This window comes from Rhincodon typus, chromosome 4, assembly GCF_021869965.1.
Source record: "Rhincodon typus isolate 14 chromosome 4, sRhiTyp1.1, whole genome shotgun sequence".
NCBI classification, from domain to species: Eukaryota; Metazoa; Chordata; class Chondrichthyes; order Orectolobiformes; family Rhincodontidae; genus Rhincodon; species Rhincodon typus.
This window is the reverse complement of record NC_063335.1, coordinates 65,364,343-65,390,268: the sequence shown is the minus strand read 5'-3', so window position 1 is coordinate 65,390,268 and position 25,926 is coordinate 65,364,343. Positions and strand designations below refer to the sequence as shown.

Genomic DNA, 25,926 nt, shown 5'->3' with positions numbered 1-25,926 from the left:
TTTTCCAGTTAAATCAAAAAGATAGATATTCTAATCCACATGAGATGACTTTTGGTTTGAAGGAATCCAGATACAAAACAGAAACCATCTGAAACCAGTCCTATGCAGTTGGACAACAAGAGAGGTGCTGAAGGATTTGGAGTCCAATGAATGTTGCAGAAAAGTTGATGATGAGAATGAGGAGTAATGCTCCATGTTAAAATCATTGAGAATTTCAATTGGGGCTTTATGGTAGTTTTGAGATCTTGTGAAGCTAGGCTGCAGATGTCTGAAAAGGATGGTTTTGAAGATATAAATGTCGAGCTGGAAGGTGACAATACATTAAATGTAGTAAGAACAAAAATCTAAAATATGCTAAGTACCAATTAGCCAAAATAGATTGAGACAGACAAGTAATGACTAGGTTAATTCAAAGAATGAATACAAAATTTACAGCAGATTTACAAAAACCCACAGAAAAAGTGAGCCAATCAAAGCTAAAATGAGTAATTAAATATAGTATCAGTCCAAAGGAAGAAGCCAAAAAACAGTAGAAAGCATGAGGATTGGGAAATGTTTAGAATACAGCAAAAGATGTAATGTTTGTGGCAGTCATTGCATGGTATTTTATAGACCACGTTCATTCTGCGTGTTGTGGGAATGGGGTCTTTAATCCTTGTGAGTGTTTGTCATAGAGTGGCTGTGGGCTTGTGTGCTGACATGATTCCTAGTGGTCTTAGGAGTCTTGTTGTCAGTTCCGATACGTTCTTGATATAGGGCAGTGTGGCCAGTGTGCTCATCTGCAGATACCTACTAAATAGACAGCAACAGGGGACACTGTATGCCCTAACACACTATCCTAACATCAGACAGACAGGAAGGACACTAGACATTGGAATACATGAACATCAGCTAGCAGCAAAATGGCACAACGAACTCTCCTTGTACTTCATTGTACTTTCAGACAATGAAGGACATCAGTTTAACTGGGACAAGGTAACCACAGTAGCCCAAGCCAAACATAGATCTGCATGGGAATTCCTAGAGGCATGGTTCTCCACCTGTAATGCAATCAACATACATATAGAATTGGACCCCATATACAAACCCATACAAATTAAAACTGGAATTGACACTACTCACCATAACAGACCAGACAGTATAAATTCCAAGCGGAATAGAATAACACCACTTCATCGGAAGCCTTACTGATGATGTCACCTAGCATGGTGATGTAACGTTTGAATGAAAACAAGCCAGCTCGGTTAGCAAGTCAACGACCTCGCTATGTTATAGCTTCACATCTGCAATGTCTTACACAAAAACCTTGTCTAAGGACAATTGACAGAATGAAACAATGAACATCAAGGAAAGGCTGTAAAGAGTAGTACATCTGTACTACTCTTTGGATGATTACATGGATAGAAGGATATGGGTCAAGTGCAGGAGAATGGGGTTAGCGTGGATGGACATTTTGGTTGGCATGGACCATTTTGGGCCAAAGGGCCAGCCTCTGTGCTGTAGGACTCTATGACTCTATGATCCAGTCCCATTTGCCACAGTTTGGCCCATATCCCTCTGAACTTTTCCTATTCATGTACTCATGTCTTTTAAATGTTGTAATTGTACCTGCCTCCACTACCTATTCTGGCAGCTCATTCCAAACTTGTACCACCTTCTGCGTGCAAAAATTGCCCATATGGTCCCGTTTAAATCTTGCCCCTCTCACCTTAAACCTATGCTCTCTAGTTTTAGACTCCCTTACCCTGGGAAAAAAAAACGTCCCTGGCTATTCACCCTATCCATGTCCTTCATGATTTTATAAACCTCTATAACGTCACCCCTCAGCCTCTGATGCTGCAAGAAAAAAAATCCCCAGCTTATTCAGGCTCTCCCTATAGCTCAAACCCCCCAATCCCAGCAATATCCATGTAAAACTCTTCTAAACCCTTTCAGGTTTAACAACATCTTTCCTATAGCAGGGACACCAGAATTGAACACAATATTCTACAAGTGGCCTGTACAGCTGCAAAAATGACATCCCAACGCCAATACCCAATGCAGTGACTAATGAAGGCAATCTCCACTACCCTGTCAACCTGCAACTCCACTTTCAACAAACTATGCACCTGTACCTCTAGTCTCTTTGTTTGGCAACACTCCCCAAGGCCCTACAATTAACTGTATAAGTCCTGTCCTGGTTTGCCTTACGAAATGCAAATTCTCACATTTACCTAAATTAAACTCCATCTGCCACTGCTCAGTCCATTGGCCCATCTGATCAAGGTTCTGTTGTACTCTGAGATAACATTCTTAACTATCCATTACACCATCAATTTTGCTGTCATCTGCAAAGTTGCTAAACGTATCTCCTATACTCACAACCAAATAATTTATACAGTGACAAAAGGCAGTGTACCCAGCACCAATCCTTACGCACACTGCTGGTCACAGGTTTCCAGTCTGAAACACAACCCTCTACCACGACCTACAGTCTCCTATCTTCCAGCCAATTTTGCATCCAATTGGCTAGCTTCCCCGGATTACATCTGCAAATCATTTACGTTTTACCATATTTTCATTTTCCTGTTATTTAAAAAAGATAATACAGTATGTACATGTGTAAAACTCAAACATTTGAGACCAATTTCTTAGGCAAAACAAAAGGGGAATGCTTTCAACTCAAACACACCCAACCAGCTCATCTAACATAGCTCTGAAAATAGTCCATAAGGTAATGCAGTAAGGCGACTCTTGTCAGCCAATTATTCTGTCTCTCTCACTTTATGTACTTTTATTAAGTAGCCTGCCCAACATCACCACCTCACATCCTGGAGAGGAAGCAGCATGTTGCCTGGAGTTTCAACGCTGCTCAGAAGCCAACAGGACAAGAGAGAGAAGTGCGGCAACACTGGAAAACATCACACTAACAGCTCCAACTCTCACTCCTAGGCCTTGGTGCAGGAGGTTTGCACTGAGTCGACATTGGCAAGGGCCGAACTGGCAAGGCATCAAATGCTCCCTCCCTCCTCAGGAAAAATGAGGTGCTAAGTGGTGACACAGATCCAGGCTGAACTTAATTAAAAACCATCAGAGAAGTTCTTCTCTCCATTAACCTCAGTATTTATTGCTTTTTACTGCTCACCGATCTGCCACTCCCTACAAGCATCAAGTTGGATCCACATTGATCCTGCATTAATTAACAAGTAGAAGCTTGAGGAAATGAAATAAATGTAACTTTTTTCAAAAACGCATTGGATAATGAATTGAGGTTTTTAATGTGATTGTTCAGATTTCTTTCTCTGAAACTTTTGGGCTTTGGCCTTTGATAAACTAGCACTGACATTTTCATACAGTATATGAAAAACTAGTTTTTTCAGCAAAACTCTTGCGGTCGATTTTATATGAGCTCAATTTTATATGAATACGTACAATAATTTTATTTTCATTTAGCTTGAAAAATATAACACTGTTTAGAACAAATGATACAGTGACAGAAATTACATATTCTTTTTGATGTGTATCTGCAATGCAGAATTCCCGTCCACAGGTGTATCTCTATAGTATTCTTGCAGAGTGTATAGAATGAGTTAACAAGCCAAACTGAATAATCACTCACAGTGTGTTCAGGTTCTTCTGCCTCTTAAAGGCTCCTGGTGGAATTTCTCTGATCCTGTTAAACCTCAGGTCCCTGCAAGATAATCAGTATAATTCAAACATCAATCGTTGAAAGTGCTGTTTTACTGGTAATAATTAAGTCAACTTATTTTAATTTGCTAGTTATAGCTGTATCCCAAATGGTGAGTTTTCTCTTCTACGAATTTTCCATCATACCTGGTTCTGGATATTCTGACAGAGAATACTGGGGTGGCATAGTGGCTCAGTGGTTAGCACTGTTGCCTCACAGCACCAGCGACTTGGGTTCAATTCTACCCTTGGGTAACTGCCTGTGTGGAGTTTGCACATCCTCCCCGTGTCTACGTGGGTTTCCTCTGGGTGCTCCGGTTTCCTCCCACAATATAAAGATGTGCTGGTTAGGTTGATTGGCCATGCTAAATTGCCCATTGTATCATGGGATGCATAGGTTAGGTGGATTAGCCATGGGAAATGCATAGTTACAGGGATAGGGTAGGGATGTGTGTCTGGGGGGTGTGGGGGTGGGATGCTCTTCGAAGGATTGGTGTGGACTCAATGGGTCAAATGGCCTGCTTCCACATTGTAGGGATTCTTTAGGGTAGCGCATGAAGGTCCAGTCAGTCAAGATGGTGTTCTGAGATCTCCTGTATTTTCTTTCCCATTTTACATCATGTTTATGGCAACAAAAATTAACACCAATGTCACTGATGATTTGGGGCTACAAGATGAATAAAATCAAAAAGCCATGTATATCCTGTATTAAGCACTTTCTACAGTGTTTCAATTACTGTATTTTGTAATCATTAGCTGCTTTTCAAAAGGATTAACCAGGGGCATTTGACACATTCCCTTCAGGAGATGGCCTGTCTCCACCCAAATAGTCACGGTCCACAATGACCCAGGCAGAATGTGGTGGTGTAGTGGTAATGTCAACAGACGTGAGAGCCAAACAACTATGTTCAAATCCCACAAAGGCGGTTGGTGGAATTTAGATTAATAAAACAGTGGAATACAACATTAGACTCAGTAGAAATGATCATTGGTTGTTGTAAAACAAAAATCTAGTTTACTAATGCCTTTTACGGGAGAAAATCTGCAATCCTTAAGTTTAACTCCAGAACAGAGTAATGTGGTTTACTTTTAACTGCCCTCTGAAAAGGCCTAGCAAAGTACACAGAAATGGATGAGCAACAAAATGGTGCTCACGTCCCATAAAATCACAAACGTAAGCCTTAGAACTATGAATGCCTGCTATCCCCAGATAAATTAAAGGATCTCCCCGAATTCCAGTAGACTTGTGAAGGGTCAACAAACATCCTTGTGTTTATGGAGCTATAGACCCATTGTGGTTTTTTTGTTGCTAAAGTACAGATATGTCTCCTTTCAGGGATATACCTATCTTAGTTAAAAAGTTGGACGCATACCGGGTGTGGTATTATACGCAATACCAAAATCTGCAATACATATTATGTGGCACCTGGAGTCTAAATTTCATCAAATTTCTTTAAATTTATGTTCTAGCATGCATTGAAAGGTATTACAGAAATTAGTGAGCCCTGCAGGATTGGAATGATTAAGATGAATATAAAATCCAGCAGATCATACTAGCCTTGCTCCTAAACTTCCAATGTGAGATCCTGGCAGCCAAATGTGTGTACTGCGAATGTTCATAAGACATACTTTATGGCATCACATGTAAATTCAGATATCAATATTGTGAATGGAAAGCTAACTTATGAATAAAACCACCAAATAAAAAGATTTACAACAAAGAATTCATTCAACAATTGAATTGAATGAGGACTTATAAATATACTTGTAGCCAATTGTTTCAAACATTTTTCATAAGAAGACAAACTCTTGAATGGATTGTTAGAGGAGAAAATAAACATGAAAAAGATTGATTAATGCTAACTCTGTACTTCTTATTAATTCCCACAAATCTAAACCTCACTGAAAAACATGCTAGAGTTTGCAAAGATTCCCCAAAAAGTCCTCCATTTTACTTTGTGCAGAGTGATGAAATTTTACCCAAGAAAGCATCTAATAGTGATCATTGAAACACAATCAATATTTAAATTAATCATACATTATCTTAGCTATTTGATCGTGGAAACTACACTGCTTTGAAATAAGTTCACACCTCAGTTAGATTGGCTTTCAAGGTTGGGAGCATTGTTGTGGGATACAATCCATGGAGTGGAATATATGTTTTCAATAGGCACAGGAATTCCCCTCCAAAGGAGGTCCCAGAAAGTGGTGGCAGTCCCATTTTGAATCAATCAAGTCTGATGCCATCTTATTATTCTCATATGGCAGCAAGATACAGTAGGTGGTGTAGCAGAAATAGGTGCTATTATAGCCCATCCATAATAACCGTGACTAATTTGAAATAGAAAGATCGAGTTCTCCGAGTTGCATATTTTTATGCAATAACATGTATTAAGTAAATAACAAACATATAAAAGGCCTCAATGACAATTCTTTTATTCAATCTTTTTTATACATGATATAAAACTGTGTAATTATGTTCTGTGGATCTTTTCACAGCTGAAATCATATTTTCAATCATTACACGGTTTCCACATTTTTACAGATTGCATGCACAATCTTTTACTGGAAAATGATCCAACAGTTCCTGTGGCAGGAGACTGAACAGCACTCATTGTCTATTAAGCTTGTCTGTGCCTGTTAATGGCAACGATATTTTCTGTTGCAGGTTGCTGGAATGAGTGATGAAAGTGGCACTATGCTCTTTACAGGGCATCTGGGATCTGAGTGAACAGGTGCATTTCTATATCCAAACAGACTGATGTATTGTGAAATTAATAGTGCAAAGACTGAGATGTAAGGGTGAATTATAATGGTGTCTTCAATGTCAAATAAGCTACAGTAGGAGAAATAAAGAGAGAAAAAAAGATTGAATTTAGAGAAAAAGTGACTGAAAGGAAAAATTCTTAAGAATTGAAGAGTTTCATTAGCACTGTTCATGTTGTTAAAATTGTACTCAGACTTGAAGTGACTTTGTGACAACTTCACTTGTACCCACTGTCAGAAGTACAGTAATCTAAACCAATCAAATGCATTCAATTTGTAAGCCTGACAACAACATGCCATCTAACAAATTAGAAGTGTAGTAATGTATCTCTGAAAATATTGGGATTTCTACATTTAACATCCACATCTTCCCTGTTTGAAGTTGCTATTCCATTTGCAATCACAAGTGATAGCAGCCTCACCATATTTTGACAGGAAAATTTGAGGCAATTTATTAACTGACCAGCTTCTGTGACTCTCTCTAAATGGGTACAATTCATAGACCTCAGCATTTAACTTTGCTTCTACACAAAATCTACTCAGTAGAAAATCAGTTTCTTGGTCTCAAAAATCTCAAAAGTTAATGAAACCAGTTCCCAAACAGTTCTCTACCTCAGAAACATCGGAACAGGGCAGAAGCTTTGTTGTTCAAAAATAGCCTTTTTTTCCCTACTGACATTGTGATTAGTTTAATCCATTCACCATGTTATACAATGGCAAATAAACTGCAGCACTGTTAAAGAGTAGGTCAGTTAATGTTGTGAAGTTTCCAATGCAATTTGCACTAAAGATTGTGCTAGGTTGTAACAACTCTTTATTTTTATGACACATACATGATTATAACTTTATTATGAAGTTGTTAAGCATCATAGCGTTGGTTATGGTGATTCTTGATTTTCCAAATGCTTTCTAACAATTTCCTTATAGGATTTGCAAATTCACGCAATGTCTGAGTGTTGCAGTAGAAACTCAGACTTTTGTCATGGTCAAGGATTATATTGCACAACGGGGTTTAAATGGTGTCACCACAGTTCATCAAACTCCAATCCAAGAAATTATTAGGATTGCTTAGGCATCACTCTGGTGTAATGGCAGTAGCAATGGCTCCAAAGAGCGGAAGGCTGCTGACTTCCCTTAGGAAGGCAGTGCTCATTCTCCCAGTGTCCTTGCTGTTGTCTGAAAACCAGCCAGCCCAGACTGCTGCCATCCCTGCTGAGATACTGAAGTCCCTAGGCAGATCTTTCACCTTAGAGCTTTACAAGGTCATTCTCCATAACCATCAGTGGTCACCTCCTCGGAACGTCACATTCTAGAACAGACAAACCCACACAAAGGACAATTACTGTGGGTATACACAATAATAATTCACCAACTATGATCACACAGCAGCTGGCACTTTAGATTCCTGTATAGGTGAACAATGGGAGCATTCTCCATAGCAACATCTCTACGAATCAGAGTCCGCTTGCCAACCAACCAGTACTGTTCTCTCATACATTATAAATGTTGGTTTCTCCATTGAATTTGCATTCTTGCAAAATATCCTGATCAGTGCAAGATGAAAAATTTCAACAAAACATGCTGTTTTTTCAGGAATACCCAAGCTAACTGCCTGATAGATATTTAACCCCATTAAGGCTGCTGCAAATGGCAACACTGGGGTTTCCACCAGCTTTCCAGCCCATGGACATCACTGAAGTCATTACATTCAATCCCAAAAATTGTGTTTTTTTCCCTTTCCTAGTTTTTAACTCTATCCACATAGATTACACTTTAACACAATCACTAGACAATTCTGGATAGAATCCTGTACCAGCACTGTTACCCCAGACCTCTTTATCTCTTTTCATCAATCTTGAAAGTGTTATAACCAGGAATGTTAAGTTCAGAGTACTAGCCAAACCAAAGCCATGACTGCATTATAATTATTATCTTACAACCATAAGTCCATTAGATATAGGAGCAGAATTAGGCCATTTGATCATGGCTAATATGTTTCTCAACCCCATTCTCCTGCCTTTTCCACGTAACTCTTGATCCACTTACTAATCAAGAACCTACCTCTGTCTAAATATACTCAATGACTTGGTCTCCATAGTATTCTGCAGCAATGAGCTCCACAGATTCACCACCTTCTGGCTAAAAATATTCCTCCTCATCCCAGCTCAAAGGTGTTATCTCTTCATTCTGAGACTGTGCCCGTAAGTCCTTGTATCTCTACCTTCTCCATATCTACACTATCTAGGTCTCTCAGTATTCTATAAATTTCAATCAGATTCCCCATTATCCTTCTAAACTCCATCAAATACAGATCCAGAGCTCTCAACCATTCCTTATAGGATAAGCCCTTCATTCCCAGGATCATTCTTATAAACTGCCTCTGACCCCCTCCCAGGCCACCACATCCTTCCCTGGATGTGAGGCCCAAAACTGCTCACAATATTCCAAATGCAGTCTGATTAGACCCTTACATAGCCTCAGCAGTACATCCATGCTCTTGTATTCTGGCCCTCTCAAAACAAATGAAAAACTCAATTTGCCTTCCTAACTGCCAACTGAATCTGCATGTTACCTTTGCCCTGAAATATCATTATTATTTTAATCTAATTTGCTATTGTTACATACATAACCATGCAATTCACACTCCTATATTTCAGAACAGCGATCTTTAATACTTTCCTGGATTTCTCAGTTAACCATTTTGATTTTATCATTTTTTCCTAGTTGGATTTTACTCATTCTCATTACACTCTAGCAGATTTCAATCCAATGCTCCTCAGATAATATATTCTTACTGCTTGTTTCAGCTAAAATCCTTTGTCTCCTTAACAATCAATACTTCAGCATTAACTCACACACTGGTCTCAAAGTCAGGATCCCAAAGCTTGCAGGTAAATCTCGTCTATTGTGTCAACTGGATTGTTCTAATAATTAAATGTCACCTTGGAACAGTAATCCTGCTTCCTTCAGCTCCACTAGATGGTCAAAATATCAATTTTTTTCTGCATTTTCTGAGTTCTAAACTGTCTAATACTGTATGCTAGTAACCACAGTCAAGGAAGGACAATCTTGAAAATCTTTACCTTATCATACTACCAAACGTGGTCAATTGTAGCTTGTACAAATGATCCTCAATCCGAAAAGACACAAGTTTCTGATATTAATGCTAAGGCTTAATTCAATATTATTCTGGCTCTCATGCTCTAGTTCCTTCTTATACGCTGACAAGGTGTTAATTAAAAACACACTGGAAAATAAGCAGTTGTACTTCTGAACATTCGTTCTCGGTTTGACAGGCTGTGAAGTGTTGACTGTAGAGGAATTTTTGCTTCATCCCTCTCATTTCATTGTTGTACTCAAAGATAAACATATTATCAGTAAGTAAAGCAATTCCAACTTTAATACAGTAAGTGAAAGACCTTCTTAAAAGTTCTTACAGAATATTCTTTAATGGAATGACTGATCTTTGTGTCTTTCTTTCACTTCCCGGAGAGGAAATGCCTGACTTCTATTTGTCAATTACCGACAGGGGCGTGATTGAAATCTGGAGCTTACTATGTGGGCAATCGCAAATGCAGACCTGTGTTCTGATACTCCATGTTATGGCCTGTCTCAGCATTCCACAGTGTAGCCAGTGAACAAGACTTCATTTTTAGCAGTTAACGAACATGCAAGATCCAGAAGACATTCAGTACTCAAAGAGATTAATCCACTCTGTTTCGTTTCAGTAATGTGTGCCAGTGGCAAAAAGAAAACAAGTCGCTTTTATTATTGCAGTTCACTGCAGTTGTGACTCGTTTGCTCTGAGCATTGATTAAAATTATAGTCCTTAACACAAATTATTCAGGAACGTTGCTATAGTTCACAGGGTGTCTAATTATTTTGTTTTATTACCAGGAAACTAAGGTGAAATCCATGTCATAAATTGAATTTTTTTTAAATACTGGTCTGAAAAAAACTGAAACATGATTATTCTATAATGAATGAATGGATTTTATAGTAGCCAATAAAATATTTACAGTTTAACTATTAAGTATACCAATCATTGACATGTACTCCTAGGGTGTATGCAGAATATTGGTAAATTCAGGAAAAATATACATAAATTTGATAAGTCATTCATTATACACAAGCCAACTGCTAAAATTCACTCTACATTATTTTAAATTCTTAGTTCCTTGGGATTGAGGATGACTTATTTATGGGTTCTGAAATGGCTGACAAGTCCAATGTGTGATCGGAAGTCTCTGCTACATGTGTGGCAGGTAATGCTTGAAGGACTAGATGTGCTGTTTGGAAGTGTATGTTCTCTCTTCAATGTCTCATTTCCTAGCTCTGCATGCTCCTAATGAAGTGCCTTCCTGAAAAAAAAACTTCTCCATTTTGATCAGTCAAAGAACTGGGCCTCCCATGAGTCAATGTTGATAGTCTGATATCTTCAGGAATGATCTGGAGACATACCTAAGTAATTTCCACTAACCTCCTGGGAGTCTGCTATTGCAACCACACTTGGAGTTGAGCAGTTGCTTCAGGACTCAGATGTCAGGCATACAATTTGTATGTCCCCACAGAGTGGTCATACTGGTTTTGAGTGAATACTGCTTCATTGCTGGTCATATTGTTTTGGGAGAGGTGCTACTTTGAGACCATCAGATTTGGAGGACCTGTAAAGGCACTGCTTGTGGCAACTTACCCACCCCCATGCTTTGAGGTGCCCAAAGCATTGTCTTTGAAGCATATAGGAACATAAGGATTGCCCAGCAACCCTAACCTCATGGGTTCAAGATCCTCATCTTCAAACATCCTATTCATCAGTTGCCTAAAGGCTGATCTGCATAGTGGATGTGATAAATTTCATTGTCTACATTTGTCTTCAAAAAGAGGAGGCTCCCAAGATAAGAAGAAAAGTCCACATTTTCCAGAATCTCTGTGTTGATCTTGACCAACTGGGGTGGGAATGGAATGTTTTGTTGTAAGAGCTGTTTCTAAGATGTCCTTGGCTTTTCAAGTTTTTAGTAAAAGGTCCATATGATAGAGAGAAAGAGTTGACAATAAGTAAGTTTATCAGAAACCACAGACAATACAATAATTTTGTCTAGCAATTTGGGGGAATATTTATATAGAATGAGTAAATGATAAAGGTGTATTATTTCAGAAAATGACCCATCTTTCATTAAGTTGTGTTTTGCCTACACAAATGAAGAACTCACATTACTCATTGGGAGAGATCTAAGATAAGAGTTGAAAATAATCCAGGGGACTTAGCATCAACATACTCATGGCATTGCAAGCTCTGCACTAAATTTACACTGCGCGCAGCTATGTTCCTTGGAATGATTATTGGTTGCAGAGATATGATATCAATGGGTATCCAGTACTGATTTAAGGTAGCCTGCACTTTTACATGAATAGGTTTAATGTGATTCTAAGAAGTGTACAAGATAGATGGAAGAGGTGGAAAAGAGATGTCCTGTATCGACAGGTGGCAAGCGGCCCCCCAGGCATTCCATCAGGTATGGAGAAGAACTAATTCCACATGGTCACAGAGAGTCATGTCTCATAGGAAATCTCTTCTTCAAGAAGCAGTGAAAGCTGAGTCTTTGAATACTTTTAAGACTTAGATGGATAGATTCTTAATAAGCAAGGGTATGAAATGTCATTAGGAGTAGGTGAGAATATGAAGTAATCATATCAGCCATGAAGTTACTAAATGAGAGAAGGAGCTAAAGGGGACAAGTGGCCTACTCCTGCTCCTAATTTGCTCACGTGATCCCAAGTGATTGCATGTGAGTTTTAAATGACCTCCATCAAATGGCATATGACAAAAGCTTCATCTAACTAACAGCAATTATAATATGATTGTCTCATACAATTAGTTTGTAAGTATATATTAACCGTTCAATCCAATATATCCCCATCACTCATCTACTTATACTTTCTATAAATATAGACGTAACACAAAATTTCAAATGCTTACCGCACCCTCACACACTTAAGCACTAATGCACATCTCATATTCACATTTCACAGCTTACAAACACTGGCCACTTTTCAAGTCATTTGGTCACATCACTCAAATGTATTGCATTATGCTCGCTGATGCAATTCCTCTTTTTCTTGCATAAGAACACAATACCTAATACCAGGTTACAGGAAAGTACTGGAGGAGAAATGTGCCTACACATATACAAGGTAAAGAATGTTCACGATCATGAGAAATAGTATCATTGAAGCCACAGTTGCCACAATATGGAAATGTTTAGTAACAAGTACACCTGTATACCTAATCCTTCAACTCCCACAACAATCCTCTGTCATCTTCTGCTAAAGCAGTGAAGGAAGAGGAAGAGCACAATGAAGATGAAGAGGCACTCAATCTTACAATCGCAGCCACCATTTTAGAGACTTATACTGAACATATGTCAGAGGATGGATCTCCCTGTGGTGAGATACCAGGCATAAGTACGCAGAAGATGAAAGGGAAAGGGTAGTACAGAAGTTGGCTCCACAGAGTAAGAGGTTGTCATATTAGTTCTGTTGCAAAATATGTGGATGAATATTCTGATGAAACAAGCCACAGAAAACTCTGATGGACGTGCATACCCACATAACTCATTTACTGGATGTAATCGCGACAGGGCATTTAAGACTGAGATGAGGAGGAAAATTCTTCACTTAGATGGTGATTAATCTTTGGAATCCTCTGGTCCAGAGGGCTGTGGAAGTTTATTCATAGAATAGAATAGAATAGAATAAAATAGGAGTAGAATAGAATAGAATAGAATAGAAGACAAATTTATTGTCACATGTACTTTTACATGAAAAATACAGTGAAAAGTTTTATAAGTCGCCACCCATGGCACCTATGCTAATCACAGAAGTCGTACATAATAATAAGGAAAGGTAAAATTAAGAAAAAATTCATCACTGTTCAGTTAACAGTTCCTGGGCTCGAGGAAGCCAATTAAGGAATGGTGGAATACCCGGAACACGCAGCTGGGCCGAGACCACAATTCTGGGATGATACCACCACGCTGGACCACTGGAATGCTGGGCCGGAAACCTCCACCGAAAAAGACCGCTATGGCAGGTTGAAACAGCTACTCCTAGATGAGACCACCTGCCAAACCACTGGAATACCCGGAAGCCGATGCCAAGACAGAAATCAATAGGTTGCTGGACATGAAAGACGTCAAGGAATATGTATATTCTCACATTCCTGTACTTGGTCCAAAGATGTGCAGGTTAGGTGGACTGGCCATGCCAAATTGTCTGTGGCATCCAGGGATGTGCAGGCTAGGTGGATGAGTCATGGTAAAGGCAGGGGTACAGGGATAAGATGGGGGTATTGGTCTGGGTGAGATGCTGTTCGGAGGGTTGGTGCAGACTCAATGGGCCAAATGGCCTCTGCCTGCACAATAGGGATTCTATGATTCTATGATTTGAGGTAGATGATCAGCCCTAATTTAAGTAAATGGGGATGTTGGCTTAATGGGCAAATGACCTTCTCGTGTTCCTATTTTGCTAGTACAGCATGTTGCCATGCACACTCAGGCTGCTGCAGATAACCATCGCCCGACAGAGCTTGAAGGGTTACACAGCAATGCACCTGCTTGTAAAAATTGTGATCACAAACTCCTGGCTGAGTGGCAATGACTCTAAGGAACGTGAAACTGCTGTCATCTGTCAAGGTGACTGCATTTGTCCTGGCAAAACTGCAAGTACACTTATTGTTATATTTTAGTTAGTTAGTCCAAATTGCTGGCAGGTTAAATCAAGATGGTGCATACTGATGCCAACCTACAGAGAGTCAACTTAGGTTGTCATGAAAGGCTATCTGTAGCCTTCTCAATTGAATACTGCAGCTGGAGAAGCATCAGAGGAGAACTAAAAGAGCAAAGGGACATGGAATAAGAGCTAAGGGAATACACAAGGGAGATCAGCTTATTTCTATTTGCAGCATACAGTGTTTAAATTGGTAAATTTGATTTTAAATATATATTCTTGGTATTATCTTAGCGCAGTTGAAATGAGGAAAATTTGATGGTCAGTAAGACAGATAAGGAGATAGGTGTAGTGGTGAATGTGTAGTGTACTTGAGGTGTCTCTCACTAATTATTTGACCATTTAAAGTCCTGACAGAAAACAGTTGTTTGCATCATTCTTACTGCAAGATGCTGGTGGGACCAAATATGGACCACTGTGGTTTGATCCCCTTACTTAAGGAAAGATATCATTTCAGAGAAAATTCACTAGGATGATCCCTGATATGGACGGATTGTCTTACAAGCAAAAGTTAAACTGGTTGGAACAGTACTCACTAGAGTTTAGAAGAATGAGAGGTGATCTCACTGAAACGTATAGGATTCTTAAAGATTTTGACAAGGTAAATGCTGAGAGGATGTTACCCCTCATGGGAGGGTCTTGGACCAAATGGCATCGTGTCAATTTAAGACTGAGATGAGAAGAAATTTCTTTTTTAAGACAGTTGTGACTCCTTGGAACTCCCTGCCACAGAGAGCAGTGGGGGCAGAGCCTTAGTGTATACTTAAGGCTGAGATAGTTAATCTCTTGGTCAGGAGGTGGTAACACAAGTAAGTGGATGTATGGAACGTTAGACCAGCTATGATCGTATTGAATGGTGGAAAAAGGTTGAGAGGCTGAATGGCCTACATTGTTCTGATTTCTTATTGTCTTATTCCTTTGCTTTTCTCCCTTTCCTATACAGCAACATGCAGTGGCATTTCCTCCTCCACTTCAATATCCTTCCACTCTGCAGATTATTGCCTAATATTTGTTGCTAACTGTCAAGTTGTAGAGCATATTGTATACTGCCACAATTCATGATATGGTCTCCTCAGTGTACTACATGGTTTCTCCAGAGTTGCCCAAAACTGGAAACATTGTTTGACGTCACCAATGATATGCTAAAAAATGCTCTTTGTGCACCATGGCTTTTGTTGTGCGCCTGCTGTGCATTTGCTCTGGACCAGAGTCGTAAGTCATAACATGAATATGTTAACTGTGCCCCAGAGTAGTCAGCCTTTGACTCACTGTGATGGATCATATGCAGCTGGCGAAGAGATGTGACAACAGAAAGAAGAGATCATGACTACTGCCAGGATCAAAGTGATCAAAGTGAGATATTCAACTGCAAGACGTGCTGCCTGTTGTCATTTACCAGCTTCATATTGAGGGAGTGCCATCCCTATTGATTCATGAAAATGGTTGAGTTCACATGAGGCGTAAGCAAGACAATTTATGGGTACAAAAACAGAAATTGCTGGAAAAGCTCAGCAGGTCTGGCCGCATCCGTGAAGAGAAATCAGAGTTTACGTTTCAGGTTCGGTGACCCTTCCTGTGTTTGGAGGTTGATGAGTCATAATATAGACATTCAGCAGCACAATGATTTCCTTAACCATTGGTATTACAGCCCCTTGCAGTGTCTCGAGTTTGCAGATATGCTACAAGCAGTGAGTGGATTTTAAGCACTGCTTTTTTAATGAAGGCAATGTATCCCATATATGGGTCCTCTATGGAGTTGATATTGACTAGGTGGGCATAGCTTCCTGTGGAAGGCCCTTATTCTTCTGCCCCTTCTAGCGATTTTCTCTGCTGCATGTGATTTCTCGTCATTCTCTCAGTCGCTCTCAATTCAAAAGGAATATTTGCCGAGGCTAAGCAGATCCAGAATCAACTTGTTTCAGCACCATCCTTTAAACCATCAAAAGAGTACTTCAGCAGGGAAATGTGGTTGCCCTTTTTTGAAGTATGGATGTGGTCTGACAAGCGGCTGCCACCAAAAATACAGTCTTTTATTTGTAAAACCTGATGTAAACCCAGGAGGAGCTAAAAAAAGAAATGCTCCTTCCAACTATACAGTGCTCCCAAAGGCTGTTGTTGACTGTCCCTCCACTCTTAGGAACTGACTTCTGCAACCATGACAAGAGGCCTGTCATTCATACTTATTATATGATGTAATGAAACCCGAGGTCTGATTTTGGGCTGTCTTCTGGTGTCTTATCTGCACCAAATATCTCAGCATATGTGACTTTGTGCAACGTTCAAGAAAATGTTCAAAAACGCTTGCTGTCCAGTTTTCAGACAAAATGTACCTCCATATTCACAAATCTGAATATCAAAAGAAGAGAAAACTATAAGAACAATCTGAGCAACTGTTATTAGTACCAAAAGAAATAGGGATCCAATGTGTTAGCTTAGCATCATCATTCTCTAGATATTAACAAGACTGCATTGTCCAGCTATCAAATCAATGTTGCAGTGACACAATATGAAATCGTTCTATAAGTATGAAGCAATGTTGCAAGTCTTCAGCCCGAGTCAAGTGTTGAACATAAAGTAATTCAATAAACTGACTATCAAAACCTACATCTGCATATTTAATTGTATTATTGTACAATGAAAGTGCATGTCACTTATCAACCTCAGTTTCTGTGGATTAAGTTGTTACAAAAGGACAATAGAATACATAGAGATGGAAGTTAGAAATCAGAGGGCATGGTTAAGATTTACATACTTTGCAAAATTTTAAAAGGCTAACATTTTTTATTCTTCTATGACAATCACCCGAGACATGAATAAATAATAACTTCATAGCATCTGTAACTATAACTTGATAATATACAATCAGATATTTGTCATTATGAACATTTATTACAATTGCCTCATTAAATATAAATCCTACATCCTTGGGATAAACATTTTGTGAACAGAAGACTGTGATCAAATCTATGCAAATCGAAGTTTTGTTTTCAAATAAAATTCCATTTCAACATTAATACAACACAACGTGGAAAAATGTTTAAATGTCCAGCAGACACGTTGAGGCTATTGCGAAAGGTTAAGTAGACAAGGTAAGTGAGAGGGTCAGGGTGGCAGGTGGGTGAGGTGTTTCAGGTGCCAGGTAGTTAGGGTGCTAGTTAGGGATAGGATGCCAGGTTGGTAAGATGGCAAATGGCTTGGATGCAGGCTGCCGGAGAAGTGGATGGGTACTTAGAGTGGGTCATGCTGTCTGTTTGGGTTCGAGGGAATGAGTCCTGGATTGGGTCAGGGTGGCACTGAGTTCAGCAGGAGGTGGCGTCGGTGTGAGGATGGAGCCTGGTGTTGGATCGAGCCACCTTGGGGGCTGAAGGACTGTTTGATCCAGCAGTATTTTTATTCTGGATGGGTGCCAGGTCCATTTGGGCTGGGTGGAGAATTGATGGAGAGAGCTGGTGATACATTGAGGTGAATGTGGGTGTCAGGGTAGGTTGGCAGTGATGGTCAACATTCCAGTATTAAGTTAGGATGTCACTTTGATAATTACCCAGGAATTAAAGCAGGTTTTTAAACCTTTATCTCTTCCAGGGTAATTAAGCTAAGGGATTCGGAACACCCTGAATTCTCCAAACGTAACGTGTTTAAGAGGGGTCCAGATGCAAAGGAATTGCTTGTCAGAACACTACAGAACTGAAGAAGGTCCCAACCTGAAAAGTTGACTTTCCTACTCCTCTGATGCTGCCTGACCTGCTGTGTTCCTCCAGCTCCACGCTGTGTTGGCACAATTCTATATTTCCAAGGCAATTCCCATACAGTCAGTTGGGTAAGGGGCTCTGCAGTTCCACTGACTATCTGGCCATTGGAATATATGCGCCCATGTAAAAGTGAGTGGGGTAAAATTCAATTCCAGCAGGGACAATAAAAATGTCAGGAATCAGCTTCCCACTATACTTCTGTCAGATTTCCCTAGTGATTAAAAACACTGAGAAAGTAAAGTTGGCGAGTTGTATAACAAACATCCAACCAGAAACTGCCCATTTCGTGCATCCATCAAAATTTCTGTCATCTTTAATCTATTTCAGAAATGTCATTGTTTTGTTTTTGTGTTTTTTGTTCTACTTGATCCTGGTTCTTGGGAGATTGTTTTAAAAGCTTCATCCCCTGCACCATACTGACCATCTCTCTGTTTGAAGGTGTGCAGGACAGGTTCAAAGGCAGTGCTTCATACCTATCCGCCAGTACTGTACTTGCAAACATGTAGGGAACAGACTACATAGCTTGATTTGGCAGATGCACAGTACAAAAAGGGTCCACTATTCACAAAGTAAACTGAGGCAAAATACCTGAAGGCACAATTAAGATATATAAATTCCGGGCTAATCATTATTTTGCAGATTTTGTCAGAAACATATTATGCTTTGGTTTGCACTGAAGGTGAGAAAGAAGGTGAGCCACAATGGTCAAGAAACTGTGCATCCTGATCAGGTGCACTCACCAAATGCCCATCATGGGCTTAGCAATTGCAAAGGGCAACAGTTTCCATGTTGGTCCAGATCATTAGACAGTCACTCACAAAGTTGTGCCTTCCACTACAAAGAAGCCTGCAAACAACTTACAACTTAAAACAAACATCTGAAGAGACAATAGTAAAAACTGTCATTTGGAAGTCACCTTCACCTTGCACTCACGCTGCAGGCTAAATCTTCCCAGAAATTGGTTGTCATTTTTGACAAGATTTATGGAGGGTTTCACTCCATGATGCAGACTGATTTTTCTCACGTTATCATCCCAAAAGTACGTCAGTGTCCCTGTGGTGCCCTGCTCATACTATTCTTCCACTCACTACAGGCAGAAGTGCTCACCAACGCTAAGCTATCCCAAGATCCTTGGCACCCCAGCTCAGCATTTAAGTTGTGCACCCAGTCAAGAACAAGTAGTCTGCAGCTGCCCTGCACAATTTGATTTATTTGTCCTAGACTTGTTGACAAAAGAAGGAATTGGCATTATGCTTTATGGATAAGGTCCCGGAGGTCATTTCACCCAATCCCTGTCTTTGTCTCATTGCAGGCGAAAATGGCTTATAATACAGCAGACAGAGCCAAGAGAGATGGTAAGGCACCTCATGAAGAGACAAGGCAAATTGATAGTGAGGACCAGATTGCTCCTATGGAAATGCTGAAACCTCCATATCTTGTCAACCAACTAAGAAGCATGGTCCATTCTGTAGTAATCCCAGAAGTGGCACTGTGAATGTATTCTTAATATGCTCTAACTTTCAACCTTCTTTGTAACACATTGTCTCTTCTGTCTCCTGCAGGCATGAGTAACATCAAGATGATCTTGGTAACTAAGTGGCCGGCTCCACAGAACTCCTCCTCTACCTCTGAGGATGGACATCTCAGAGGATGCACTGGCAAAGCTGCCTCCTGCACTATCCCCTAGTTCAGATGCTGTCAATTCAGGGGTACTTTACCTAAATTAGAGTCAGCAGAACACTCTGGTGAATAGAGCACTACCATGTTTACACACCTGGCTGAGGAAGAAACACCCCAGGTTGCTGGTACTCAGAGGACTGCTAGAGACCAGGCACCGGCTCAGTCCCAGGCAAGAGAAGGCCCAGTACTGTTGCATATTAACAACTTCATGCACTCTCACAAGCAGACACGGGATCATGTGCGAGGTTTATTGGAAGCCTTGGGCAAATTGACATCAAAGTTGTAAGACTAAGACTATACCAATACTGTTGGGACCTTGCTACTTCTGGCATATGAGCATCTGGCTGCCTCCATGCAAAGATTGTCCACCACGGAAAGCCAGGTCTAACTCAGTCTACTGCATATACATTCAGACCTGCACTCCACTACTCTAGCTACTTCTCTTTGACACCAATGGCAAGGTGATGGAGCGATAAGGGGCCATGACCTCACTCCTGGCACCCTTCCTCACAACGAAGCAGGGTGATGCCAGGAGGGACCCAGCGAGAGCAGGAACCACATACACCTCACCACAGCTCTCCCTCATCCCCCACTGGTTATCACATTGGTTAGTATACATTCACCTTTTATGATAACTGTGAAAGTGAATATTGTCAAGCTGCAACTGTGACATTGAAGTGCCGCCATCTTTCATGCTACACAAGGTATTATGTACCAAGATACAAAATGACTGGTGAGCAGCTCCTCTACCACATGGAGACCATCAAATCTTAGAAGGTGCTTGCATCTTTGGTAACTACTATGAATCTTTTCAGGCCACAATTCATTTCTTGCACATTACAATCACTGCTGGCAGTGATTCCTGATTCTGTGTGATATGGTCATAAGCACTTGGGACCAGGATTTGTAGTCTCATGGAAGGATTATACCTATGGTTAAAACAGTACATTATGCCTGTAGTGGTCTTTCACTCGTACTGTGTAGTACCATTAACCTGTAAAGGGCCTCATATTGTCCAAGTATGAAGTCCCCCTCCCTCACAGAACAAAACAGTTACTTTGCCAATGGTCATTTTCAACTTCATTGAACACTTGCTGCTTACAGTGCAATGGAAGTTAAAAAGCAGTCATTCTTCACAGAGTGAGTCCATGCACAGTCTCTTACTGCTGATGGGCCATAAAATGTAAACATTCCCTTCTTGGTAGTCCTCCCTGTCAAACCCATCAACTTTAAATGTTCCCGCATTCCCAAACAATTCATCTACCTAACTCTCCTTCTCTCTAATTTACTCACCTCCTCACACGCATTGAGTTAATGTGACAGATTTAGTAGTCACTGTTTTCCCCCATCAAAGCCAGCAATGCTGCTGACTGTCAATGACACCCCCATCCCACATTACCACTTTCAGTTCAATGCATTATCATCTCCTTCTGTATGTACTGAATTATCCTCATATACAATTTTTATCCCCTTTAAAATCCCAAAATTAAAATTCTCCTCTTCAGTCCTACAGCAATGGCTCCTCATAAGTCCCTTTGATGGACCACCAAGATTGACCTCAACCTGCACCCTTACCTTCCTTAGACAGTCAGCCCTGAACAGTGAATGACCAGACCCATGACTAATCTCTGTGCAGGTTCCCGACTGTCTTCCCGAGACTGTCCGCACTGATTGCACTGGAGGCATGAGGCTGACCATGGCTCTGGACTATAAAGAGACTAACCCTGACTACACCAAGTCCCTGGACTGATATTGGACTCTGCCTTTAACTTACTGTGCCAGGATTCCAATCCCTCTCCCCCACACAACCCCAACCCACTGAGTGAAAGGTATCTCCCTTGATTTGATTAATGACTACACCCCTTAGGCTTTGAGAAACGACGGTTTGCTTGAAGTACATGCTTTGCGTGTTTGCCATGTAAACTGCTGACATGTGGTGTACACGTGAGACTGACAGAGCACAGTGATATACAGCATTGTGTCCACTCTCTTGACTGATGACTCCTGGCAACCACTACAAACTGTGTGGCTATGTGTCTGCATGAAAAGGCAAGTCAAGGTAGAAGTACTGTGAGCCTTGGCGCTCTAGCTGAGGGTTCAAAGTGCAAAATGGCAAGGTAAGGCAAGGCAGTGATGCTGTGAGTACTGATTTAGGCACAAAGTGATTGACTACCAACACAGCAAGCAAGGATCCATGAGATGCACTCTGATCCAAACAATGAGTTGGGTACCCAAAGTGCTTTGTAAAGCACTTCTCATTGTAAAGTGCAGCATAAAAGTCCAGACCCATACTCTAAATGGATCAGAGATGTGCCATGATGCAGTTGTGCAGGTATGTGACAGAAAGCCCCTTAACCCTGCTTGCAAATGTGTTGTAGTTCCTGTGTTTGCAATTTATACAGAGGGAATGTGCACTTTAGCATGCTTTTGTGCCTCTATACATTCACAATCCAGAATTCATTCATTGGATGGGCTTGCATCTGCATTCATATAGTGGAAACAGGACAACAGCCAATAGAAACTGAACAAAGAGGCCACATCTCAGTTTTCCTCCCAAGTCACAGGTTATCTGTCATTGGTAAATCACAACATGTGACAACTGTGGCATGCTCAATGTCTGAGCCATACAGTTATTTCTGACCTGAGTTACCAACTCTTCGAAAAGCTCCATGTACAAACTGATTGCTCTGGTTAGAGGTAGACATTGTTGATTCTAACTAATGTTTTCCCTTGGAAACTGCTGCTCAAACTCTCATTCGTGTCTTGATCACCTCTAGACCTGACTCTCTCAAAATACTCCTTACTGCTCTCTCAAATTTTACCCTCCGTAAACTTGAGGTCATCCAAAACTCTGCTGCCTCCATCTTATCTCATTTCACCCAAAATCCGGGTGTTCTCTAATCTAAATTAGCATCCTGTCAGGTTAAAATTCATTTTAAAATTCTTATCCCCATTTTCAAATCCATCTATGGCCTCACCCATCCCTTTTCCCATAATCTTCTGCAGCTCCACTGCCCTTCAAAATCTCTGCATGCCTCCAGTCTGGCTTCTAGTACATCCCAGATTTAAATTTAATTCAGTGAACCATTGATGGCCATACCCTCAGATTCTTGGGACCTAACCTTTAGCATTTTTACTTTACATTTTTTCTACTTCTCAGTCTTGCTTTCCTCATTTTACACACTCGTGCAAACCTATTTCTTTAACTAAATTTTTGATTACTTAACCAAATGTCTCATTATATGATTCAGTGTCATATTGTTTTAAAATGCTCATGCGAAGCATCATAACACATTTTATTATATTGAAGGCATGTTACAATTCGTTGTTCTGAGTTGCTTATGGATCTGCTCCCTCCTTCGTCTCCATCTACTCCACTCCCTACACCATACCATCCCTCTGCAGAAATAAAGGAATGCTAGTAATGCACTTCCTTTAGCTTACTATTTCCATATAAGAATGGAAGCTTTCATGTGCAAACATACTGAACTTTCAATGATCCTATTAGCAATGCAGCATTTTACACTATAAAAGCATTGCTTTTCTGCATTCTGAATCCTCAATCACGACACCATTTAGGTCATTATAAGGTCATTCATCGGTTATGAGATATATAGATCTACGCTATATAGTAGCTTCGAAATGGGCAAAGGGTCTACAATTTACTCCAGAGTTAGATGATGGCAGAAAATACATTACCAAAACTCATATAGTTTACAATGTCAATTCAAGACTATCCTTGTGCTCACTCTCTCCCATCTGCAATTTTTAATAACCATACCAGGACACAATTCTAGCAAAAATGGCATGATGCCAGGTGATTCCACTGCCTTTTCCTACAGTCAGCATTGAATAGTTTCATTTCAGCAACAAGACACACCAGATGTGTCTGAAATCTCCCTTTTTCACATAATTCTGCCCTGAAACAGAGCCAATGTTACTTTATCCACTTCCATGCCAATCCTTCTCGGTATATTTACATTAAAGTAGCAATTTTGTTCTGAGCTCCAATCCCAAAAGAAAATCTATTCAAATTCACTTCACATAGGACAACTGTTTACAGTACAGATAGAAAGCCATTAGCCCTGGGCAGGATTCAAATTGAAGTAGTGTTTGTTAGCCACTAGTGTATTAATACTGTCTTTTGACATTCACGTTAATGTCCCGCATGTAATAACAAAAGGGTGAACACAAAAAATTCCTGTCTGGAGAGAATCTTAAGGTTTAAAATAACTGCATTGCTCAGTTAACAAATTCTAAACCTGTTTCCACTCATCAGAAATGAGAATATTACAAGGTGTAATTAAAGAATAATGTTTTGGTGGTTATTTACATTTTTTGCATTGTTTTTGAGTGATGAGTCCAGGAATTTTCAATTTTACAATGTGGTGTTTTTCTGAATTCCAACATCTGGACGATAACAAAATTCTCTCTAATGGCAATTTAATATATAAAATTGAACTTTTGATATGCAAATGTTAATCAGGCTTCTGTTTATATTTAATGACTGATATTTTCTTTTCAGTGTTGTCACACATTCTGTGGTTGTTTCCCAGATGACTACTCCTGATGTGGCCCTGGGTAAGGGTTGCTTGAGGTAATTCACTGTCATTAACCCTCTTTTATCTTTGTTCTGTTTTGGACCTACCCAGAGATTTGTGGAGGAGGGTACACTGCTGTAGAGTGATCCAGAAGAGATACTGTCCTTGGATAAGAAGAAGGTTTATGGCATGATGGCAATAATTACAACTACATTTGGTTAGGCATACTACTAGGACCTTAGAGAGCTGATACATATACATCAGCTCCCTCTGAAGTTCCGGAAGACTGGAAGATGGCTAATGTTGTTTCATTGTTTAAGAAAGGTAGCTAAGACAACAGAGGGAATTCCAGGCCAGTGAGCCTGACATCAGTGGTAGGCAAGTTATTGGATAGGATACTGAGGGACAGGATCAACCAACATTTGGATAGTCAAGGTTTGATTAGGGATAGTTGGCATGGATTTGCACACAGGAAGTCATGTCTGGCAAACGTTTTAGAGTTTTTTGAAGAGATAACCAAGAGGTTATATGAGGGTAGGGCAGTGGATTTTGTCTATATGGACTTTAGTAAGGCCTTTGACAAGGTCCCGCACAGCAGGCTAGTCATGAAAGTTAGGCAGCATGGGATCCAGGGAGAGCTAGTTAATTGGATTCAAAATTGGCTCAATGGTAGGAAGCAGAGGGTGATGGTTGAAGGTTGTTTCTCGACTGGAGGCCTGTGGCTATTGGTGTGCCACAGGGGTTGGTGCTGGGACTTTCGTTATTTGTTATTTACATAAATGGTCTGGATGTGAATGTACAAGGCATGATTAGCAAGTTTGCACTTAATACAAAATTAGAAGGTATCATTGTTAGTGAAGATGGTTATAATAAATTACAGCAGGATCTTGATCAGATGGGGAAGTGGGCTGAGGATTGGCAAATGCAATTCAATACCTTAAGTGCGAGGTGTTGCATTTTGGAAATTTCAAACCAATGAGTAGGACTTATACACTAAATGGTAAGGTCCTGAGGAGTGTTGAGGAAAAGAGGGACCTAGGAGCACAAGTACATAGTTTGTTGAAAGCAGCATCACAGGTGGACAGGGTGGTGAAGAAGGCATTTAGCATGCTGGCCTTCATGAGTCAAAGCATTGAGTATAGGAGTTGAATAAGTCATTGGTGAGGCCACACTTGGAGTTCTGTGTACAGTTTTGGTGACCCTGTATAGGAAAGACATAGTTAAACTGGAAAGTGTGCAAAGAAGATGTACGAGATTGTTGCCAGGACTAGTAGGCCTGAATTATAGGGAGAGGTTGGCCAGGATAGGACTTTATTCCTTGGAAAGTAGGAGAATGAGGGGTGACCTTATTGAGGTGTACAAAATTATGAGGGGCATAGATAGAATGAATGCATATAGTCTTTTACCCAGGGGTGGGGAATTGAAAACTAGAGGACATAGTTTAAGGTGAGAGGGGAAAGGTTTAAGAAGGACCTGAGGGGCAACTTCTTCGCATGGAGAGTGGTGCGTATACTGAATTGGCTGCCAGAGAAAGTGGTTGAGGTAGGTACAATAGCAACATTTAAAAATCATTTGGATAGGTACATGGATGAGAAGGGTTTAGAGGGATATATCCCTCCAAATGCGGGGAATTGGAACTAGCTGCGTGGGCACCATGGTCAGCATGGACCAGTTTGGGCTGAAGGGCCTGTTTCCATGCTGTATTACTCTATGACTCTATGAAAGCTAGAGCAGAGCTG

General features: G+C 40.3%; 1 protein-coding gene across 1 annotated transcript in view; it reads right to left on the bottom strand.

Annotated features, from left to right (window-relative positions):
• LOC109919505 (peroxidasin homolog) overlaps positions 1–25,926 on the bottom strand; it is a 509,465-nt gene that overhangs the window by 345,051 nt on the left and 138,488 nt on the right. The window contains exon 2 of the mRNA XM_048596123.1: positions 3,599–3,670. Within this exon, the coding sequence (XP_048452080.1) occupies positions 3,599–3,670 (72 nt within the window). The remainder of the gene's footprint in view (positions 1–3,598; positions 3,671–25,926) is intronic.